Source organism: Gigantopelta aegis, chromosome 10, assembly GCF_016097555.1.
Source record: "Gigantopelta aegis isolate Gae_Host chromosome 10, Gae_host_genome, whole genome shotgun sequence".
In the NCBI taxonomy this organism is placed as follows: Eukaryota; Metazoa; Mollusca; class Gastropoda; order Neomphalida; family Peltospiridae; genus Gigantopelta; species Gigantopelta aegis.
Window position 1 is genome coordinate 47,592,066 of NC_054708.1, and position 9,026 is coordinate 47,601,091.

At 32.6% G+C, this 9,026-nt stretch overlaps 1 protein-coding gene across 2 annotated transcripts in view; it reads right to left on the reverse strand.

The window, feature by feature from the left end:
• Positions 1 to 8,692, reverse strand: part of LOC121384413 (large proline-rich protein BAG6-like) — a 37,917-nt gene extending 29,225 nt beyond the window's left edge. Inside the window, exons 1-5 of one of the 2 annotated variants that reach the window (XM_041514801.1) lie at positions 8,639 to 8,692; positions 2,939 to 3,029; positions 2,588 to 2,629; positions 1,605 to 1,680; positions 934 to 1,109 (exon numbers count right to left, since the gene is read on the reverse strand). In XM_041514801.1, the coding sequence (XP_041370735.1) occupies positions 934 to 1,109; positions 1,605 to 1,680; positions 2,588 to 2,629; positions 2,939 to 3,001 (357 nt within the window). In that variant the 5' untranslated portion in view covers positions 3,002 to 3,029; positions 8,639 to 8,692. Of the gene's footprint in view, positions 1 to 933; positions 1,110 to 1,604; positions 1,681 to 2,587; positions 2,630 to 2,938; positions 3,030 to 8,558 lie in introns of both variants that reach the window. The other variant, XM_041514800.1, reaches the window with a different exon arrangement.
• Between the last annotated feature and the right edge of the window lie 334 nt (positions 8,693 to 9,026).

Sequence of the window (9,026 nt, forward strand, 5' to 3'; positions counted from 1 at the left end):
ATGAAATCCAGAAGCATTCTTATAGGACAAACATCGTATACATTTTAAAAAAAGTTTAAGTTAGAACAAAAGCACTAAATGCTATATTTGTCAATAAACAATAATCATATGTTCCCATTAGGAGCAGAACTTCTGATGGCTCAAAACTACGTTTAATGTAACTTTTGTTTATTTTTTAATAAGTACATTGTTCTGGTAAGCTTAGTTTTTATTTTATTTTCTGTAATGTTTGGTTCACTTCATTTCAGTCCTGAGAATTTGAAACCTTTTTGTTTTCAAATATTTGATACTAATTTGTTACTTCCCATCTGATTATATTTATGTCTAAGCTTCGTTACACTGTTGGCAGGTGGTATGTGCTTTTACTTTTACCATGTCCAAATTCTACAATTTTAACAGACAATTAAATCATATAAGTATTTCAAATTAAATGAATTTTCTTATTATTTATTTATATACTTCTAGGTAACAAGTTCATATTACATGTTTTTCTACCCTACAATAAATCCCCATTTCATTTGATTTCAACGTATTTTCATGCTTATATTCAATTAAGGTTCAAGCACACTGTCCTGGGCACACACCTCAGCTATCTGTCCAGGACAGTGGGTTAGTTGTTAGTGGTTAGAGGTTGTAGTGGTCTTACACCTACCCACTGAGTCGTTAAAACTCACTCTGGGTGGGAGCCAGTACCACTGCTGCAAACCCTGTACCTACCAGCCTTATGTCTGATGGCTTAACCACGACACCACCGAGGCTGGTAATAAATCCCAAGATTGATTCCCTATACTACGAACAATGGACAATGACAATGTATCAAATGACACCTAAATACATCTTCTTACAAGTTATTAAAGCTTTAAACTCTTTAAAACTAATATGAGCGCTTTTTTTTATTGCTTTGGCTGTTGACTGAATTTGTAATGCAGTTACCTGCACCTGATTAGGATCGAGAATATCAGATGGGAGAGTGAAGGAACCAACCACAACGTTGTTCATGTGTGGAATTCCGCTATTCCCTCTAGACGGTGGAGTCTCAGTACTGGATGTCTGCGTGCGTGAAGATGGAGGCGGGCGGTGCACAACATGGATCACTTTACCATGCACGTCTGTAATATTGTTAAATCACATTTTATCTCATTAAAAACATTAAAACAACAAAATTATCCAATTACAAACACTAAACAAATAATCAAAGTAGCATAATTTCATTAAAAAAAAAAAAATTAGATATAAAAAATATTTTTAAAAATAAATAAAAAATAAATAAATATATAAAATAAATTTAAAAAAAATTAATAATAATAATAATATAATATTAATAAAAAAAAGAGAAGAAAAAAAAAAGAAGAAGTTAATATAACATGAGTCATAAATCATCTGAACATATAAATATATTATTGTTCAAAAATGAAGAGGTGATCAAATAATATGTATTTGTTTTCAATTAGTTAAACAGATAAAAGCTAGTTTTTCTTGAAAACATGTTTTATGTTTTTAAAATATTAACATTGACTTAAATCATTATCTTAAAAGATCTGCTGATTAATCTCAACATTATAATTTTTTAAACTTATAAAAAATGGAAACTATGTTGTATATACCATAGTCTTTGAGGAGTTTTTCATCCTGCATGACGCGGCCATGGAAAATAAGTCGTTGTGTATCTGCTGCTATACCCTGCAAAGTATAATAGTGAAATTTTGTTTAACCATTTTACTGATACCACACCATGTTTAACAAAATATATACCCTTCAGTAATAGTAAATTATGAAAAACGATTTAATATAGCTGGAATCTAAATACAGGCAAACTGCAAATTATATAATATATATATATTTATATACATATATATAAATTCACCTAATTTTATAGGGCGATTATTTTGCTTGGATTGCCTACCCCCACCTTAATATAATTTGTTTTATAATGACTGTCATTTGGCATTAATTTCTGAAGATGCAAAAAAGATATTATTTTACACATGAATTTTATTCACTGGCTCTTAAAATCACAAATTTAATATACTTCAAACAATTTTCATACGAGTGAAATACAAACATTTACCGGTAATAATCCTGATCATGTTGCCAGTGTGCAAGTTTGAAATGTTAAATACATGATTTTTTAGCTCATTTATAAAACATAAAAAAAAATATATCTATTTTTTAAATATTACTTGTTCAATTTGTTAAGAAACTGCTGCCAGAAAAGTAATATCTATATCTCACCACTTGCAGGACTCAAACTTAATAGTTAGTCTTCCATAGCAATTTAAAAACAAAATTGCTGTGGGTGAAACGGTCCAACGACGGCAATTTAAAGCCTGCCCATGGAAATTTAAAAAGTAAATGAATTTTGCAGCAAATAAATAAGACTGTATGTACATATTTTAAAAGTAGTAATGTTATATACTGGCAGATAATGTACACCAGGTGTAAACATTCTGCCACCATTGGTGATGCTTTCGACCTACAGCCATCATTAAGTTCGAACCCTGCCTTTAACTTTTGAAAAGGCGAGACAATAACGTGACAATTAACTTAAAATAACTTAAAACATTTACAAAATAAATGTTCTGCTTACTATCGAGTTGGCAATCCTCTCTTTAAATTCCTTCACTGTAATCTGTAAAAAACCCAAATAATAACATAATTAAACTGTATATATCTTATAATATTATAGGTTGGGATGACGAAAGAAAATAACTTGGTCGTTTCATATTAAAATCAAGTGATAAACATGTAGTTGTCGCCTCTAAAAATATATACTGCTGTATCATAAACATCATTTAACACCCAACGAGGGATGTTTTCAATTAGTGAGCACTGGGACATCATTTCACCATTAGTAAATGTGACTAATATTTCCTTCCATCTTAAATGTATGCCGACATATGAAGCATGACGACTTAAGAAATTGCCCTTGTATACTCACATTTTCAGGAAGGCTGTAGTTTTTGTTCTGACCATCTAAGGTCTTTACCATTACATCCATCATCTTGGTTTCCTTACTGGCAGACAGTCACCTATCATAGGAACAAAAATATAAAAAGAAAATTATTGTAACAGTGTAGCAGGGAACATTTTATTCAGTATTGCATTGCAAATCGCTACGCTAGTTTCAGTTATCGTTACACAATCTTAAAACATTCAATAGAGCTGTGGCAGTATACTGTATATGCCACTCTGTATATTTCAAGTTTATAGTAATCAAAACATGACGTATGATCATTATATGGAAATACTATACATATTGGTATACAGTGTCCCTGGGCACCACTATTCTCATCAATACTGTCACGCCGCACCATGAGTTCAAAACGAAAACGATCGACATACAATGCCAGTTTTAAACTACGGGTTGTCGAGTTTGCCGAGATGAACAACTGTGCAGCTGCTCAAGAGTTTGACGTGAATGAAAAACAAGTACGGAACTGGAGAAAAAACAAAGTCTCAATAGCTGAAATGCCGAAGACGGAGAAGGTGAGATGGCACTCCGTATCACCAAACCTGCCACTTGAAGAATTCCTGGCACCATGGGTCAGTGAACAACGGCCGTGTGGCAATATTTTATGAGTGCTAAATTATGCGTACTAGTGGTGTCACGATACATTGATACATCACGATACTACAGGATACAGGATACCCTTGCTTGGGTGTCGATTCCCATTTTGACCATGTATCGATTCGTATATTATTTCTGTATTCATTTACCAACACCAATTTGTACTGGTATGTACATATGGACAAGTTATTTACATCATTAAAAATGACAGTGTACAGAATATGTGCATGCTTATGTCAATATGTCTATGATGTGGTATTCCTACGTTTATCAAGTTTATTTTAATTTTTAAATCACTTCAACTAAGCTTCAACTTCTTGTTTTACTGTAAAAACACTGTAAATCTGATATCGTGATACAGATCGTATCGCAGGTCATGTATTGTGATACGTATTGTATCGTGAGGTATGTGTATTGTGACACCCCTAATGCAATGGGTACACCGCCAGTGTGGCACTGACAGCGAGGGCGGGCGCTAATGAACAAGTTTGACAGGAAAGATTCTGTTCTAATAGACTTCTATCTTATCACAAAAACCAAAACAGTCCAACAAACGTTTGTCAGCACTCACCCTTCTGAACATGCCTTCAACGTCACTATCGAAATGGGCCTACTCAGACTACAGCAAGATACATTGATAACGACAACAGAATGAGATGATCCCAGGTCATTTGTGTTTTGACATGTTTACCAAAATCGTTGGTGTGATTTAAAAAATAAATAAATTGGTAAGCAATTTATTTTTATGAATTCATGCATGTCTATTACATGTATTTGACAAAAGCTGATTCGGCTTATACACAGGACCGATCATTTTGCAGTAGATATTTAGGGCCAAACTAAGGGGTTGGCTTATACATGGTCGGCTAATACGCGGCAATATGAAAAAAATATTTAAAAAATAATCTTCTAGAAATGTAAACATTAATTAATAAGGTATTAACACTTACAGGTCACTTTAAATTGTCATTATTTGTGGTTTATATGAATCTTATAAATTAATATTCATTTTTCACTATATAATCATAATGAGGAACAGTGGTATGATACTTATTTAACATTATCATAACGATGCAATAATCATTGCATTCAACTCATAAGTAAAGCCTCATTACTGACATTGTGTGAAATGAATCGTAGTCATAACAGCCACAGTACAAAATGGCCCTAACAATAACTGGTCAAAACAGCCCTAAAAACGTCAAAACGGCCAAAGTGTAAAAGTGAAAATGGACCTTTGGAAAAGTCAAAATGGCCACAGTATAAAAGTCAAAACGGCCCTTAAGAAAAGTCAAAACATCCAAAGTGTAAAAGCCAAAGGCTCGAGAAGGACATCAGTTCACTCGTGCAAGATAAACAGTATTGCCTCGTAGCTCGTTGAGCTGGTATGACCAGTGACCTGACCCAGGGTAGAGTTAATGTTATGGGGTACATTTGATTACTAGTATTTATTTCAAATTGGGGAGGTGGGGGGATTTTGAATTTTAAGTTGTTCGCCGTCATAGGCAAAATGTCTTTATGATGAGTTGTTGTGTGTGTGTTTTTAGTATTATTATTTATGTGGTACATTAGTTTAATAAACTGTTATTGTGATACAGTTTCTGTTAAAAACATGTAATAAAGTGTTACCAGTGATACCGATGTTTTTATACATATATTTTTGGACTGCCTGTGATATATTGCTTATATCAGTTAACATTATTAGTAATGGAATTAATTTAGTGTTATGGTACGATAAGTATTTCCTTTGGCCGTTTTGACTTTTTCCTTTGGCCGTTTCATCCTGGGGCCGTTTTGACTGCATACTGTGTGGAATATACCAGAATTATACCCATTTCCATGAGTAACTTTATGTCAAATACAACATTTATTAATTGGACAAAATTGTACAAAAATAATCCCTTGAAGTACTCTAATTGTACAAAATTATACAAAAATAATCCCTTGACGTATACTCTTGTTACGAACATTTTACTGCACAAACATACAAGACTAGCTGATACAAGTATTGGTCTTTTTGTTGTCTTGCTTTGAAATTTGATTGTGACATCTTGTGTATCCTTGTGTATCCCTGTCCGGTCACCCGAAATAAACCAAAAACCCTTTTTTTGGCATATTTACAATCAAAAAACCTTTTCGCAATCAAAAAACCTCACAAAAACCATAATTCTGCCAAAATCGTATCCAATAAGGTTTTTTTATATACTTTATTGACAGTTTATTAATATTATATGATTTACAATTTACATGAAGCACAAATATTGTTGTCAGACCTAAACATATGCATACGACCGTTTCTGCCTTATTTGTAAAATGCGGAACAGGACAGATTTTAGGATCCGACTATTTATCCCCCAAGACACCCCAAAAATACACCCAAGACACCACACTTTTTAGTAAACGTTAACGGTACTGAATGAGCAGCTTTCTGGATTGTACTATACGAAATAATTAATAGGTAGGCCTATTGCTTTAGTGACGTAAATATACCAAAAACCCGCTTTACAATATTTACAATAAAAAAAAACCATTTCCCAATCAAAAAACCTCCCAAAAGCGGGACAGAACAGATTTTAGAGTTTATGAAGCTCCAATCACAATTAACAGGTGTGTTTCGAACAATAGGTATTGCTTTAGTGACGTTTTTTCTTTGGGAAAAAGTTTTTTGAGTGTAAATATATAAAAAAAATCCACTTTACAACATTTACAATAAAAAAAAACATTCCCAATCAAAAAACCTCACAAAAGCGGGACAGAACAAACTTTAGAGTTTATGAAGCTCCAATCACAATTAACAGGTGTGTTTCGAACAATAGGTATTGCTTTAGTGACGTTTTTTCTTTGGGTAGCGAGTATAGAGCGTATTGACACCACATTTAGGTGTACCGGTCTCCTCTACCCAATTCCCCAATTGCTGCTTGTGTGTAGTGTGTGTACTTGGATATTCACTGTAGTAAGTCTGGTTGACAAATTAAATGTATATAGTTATTTATGTAATTTCTTTTTCATGTGTTTGTTTGTTAATGGTGGCGGTTTATGTTTTGTCCTATTTTATAGGACAGAGGGCTTCTTTAGATGTTTATTCTTATAACCATCGACACGACAACGGCCAATAATATTATATATGTCAGCAATAAATTGGAAATTTTAAAAGTATCTTTTGTACGTGCGACATCATATCGTGCCTAATCACATTACATGGGCGAACCCCCCCTGAAATCGCTTTTTTTATAATTTAATATATCTGACATTATTATATTTACTCAACATAGAAATATATGCCCAATATCTCTGCAATCTATTTTGGAACCCCCCTTTTCAAAATCCTATGTACGCCCATGCATTACATTATACATTAAACATATCTGTATGTCTCAATACCTCTATTATGATTATCTTTAAATTTAAATAATGTTTTATAGTTAACTATATTTATTTATACCAGAGTAATAAATTTATGCATTTATAATTAAAATTAAATGCATGTTATATGTGTCAGTAAGTTTGGCACTCATAAATGAAAATATGTCAGGAAAATAGCTCTATCATGTATGTTATAGGAATGTGTCAGTGATATCATTAATAAAGTCCATCCATTGATTCAATTAAGCCGACAATAAATTCCTCAGTGTCTGCACTGGCAATTAATTAATTAATTATGACATTACTCACTTTATCAATTCGACTGTTCAGTAGTCAACGTTACAGACATGTTTTTTAACATATTAGGCTAGTAATAAAATCGTCATGTAAAATGTGTAGCGAATGTTGTTTCATTATCGTCTTAGCATAGAGAAACGTTTATACTTAAATACATTCATTTATACTGGGTCCAATTATTTATGAGTAAAAATTTTTTATATATATTAACTGACAAGAGTTATTGGACGATTTGTATACAGACATACAGTTATGTACAATGTTATTTGGGTTTTATTAATAAATGTAGGCATATATTACGAAATTTCCTAAAGAAGCCCTTCCCCTGCAAGTGCTGAACCTCACCGCGGTGCAGGGGTGTAACAGCTTTTTTATTTGTTGAATACTATTATATTCAAGAGAAAAAAAAGATGGCCAATACAGCACCTTTTTTTTCATTATATAGATGTGAAATAATAACTAGCCAATCATTTATTTCACACATCACAAGTTTTGCCTTTGTAATTACAAATGTAATTATTTCTTCAAATGGCCAAATGAACTTTGTAATATAATAGGCCAACGGTCATTCCAAAGGTATTCATTTGTATAAAGGTTTATATTTATATTCTGCTAACGTTTACTAATAAAACTAATATAAACAGCATATCAATACACCCAGGGTGTACACCAATACAAAAAAGTGTGGTGTCATGGTGTATTTTTGGATATGTTGGGAGTAAATAGTCGGACCCTAAAATCAGTCCTGTTCCGCATTTTATAAAAAAGGCGGAAACGGACATATGCATATGTTTAGGTCTGACAACAATATTTGTGCTTCATGTAAATCATATAATGTTGATAAACTGTCAATAAAGTATATAAAAAAAACTTATTGGATACGATTTTGGCAGAATTAAGGTTTTTGTGAGGTTTTTTGATTGCGAAAAGGTTTTTTGATTGTAAATATGCCAAAAACAGGGCTTTTGGCATATTTCGGGTGACCCTCCCTGTCAACTCTGGCATTTCACTTTCAGTCATACTCATAGTTGCATTATCAATGATTATGTAATCTAGCTGGAAGACTTTGTTCATTTCAGAGGTTATTAGGACCAAATTGGATAGTTTTATATAAGGCAACGCTGAATTTTAATACACAGTCATCACAATCTACAGAGCTCGTCTCTAGGTAGCACCTTAAACTGATATTATTAATTATTACACGATTAAGTAATTTGGTGACCGGTCAAGTAAAGTTCGGGGGAGGGTATTAATTAATGACGTTCGTTAAGACGACATAACCTCATTGTAATATAATTTCCATTACAAAGATATGAAATTAATTAACAACCTTTATAAAACAGAACAAATCTTAAATTGCTGTGACAAATATAACTTCTGTTCACAATCTTCTTGGTCTTATTAACTTACGACTTCCGGTTGGGGTTTTTTTCTCCCCTGACAAAATGCCGTATCACGTTCTGGATTGACTGGTACACACGTTCCACTTAGATAAGCTATATTCAACGTAGCTATGAGTAAATATAGTGTATAGGTTACATTATACTAAAGAAGAAAGTTCCGTGTCAAAGCCCGAGTTGTACCAAATTGATTGTTCAATTGTTAATAAATAAATAAATGCACTTTTAATTGTTATACAGTTGTTGTGTAGTATACACCAGAGGAACTAGTACATGGTACCCAAAATGGAACTGCGATTGTCAGCAAAAATGAGGGCTGCTAATAAAAAAACATTAATTAAATGATTTAAAGCCGCACACCCTAGTTCCATCCAGCGAAAATAAATTATAATTTGGTT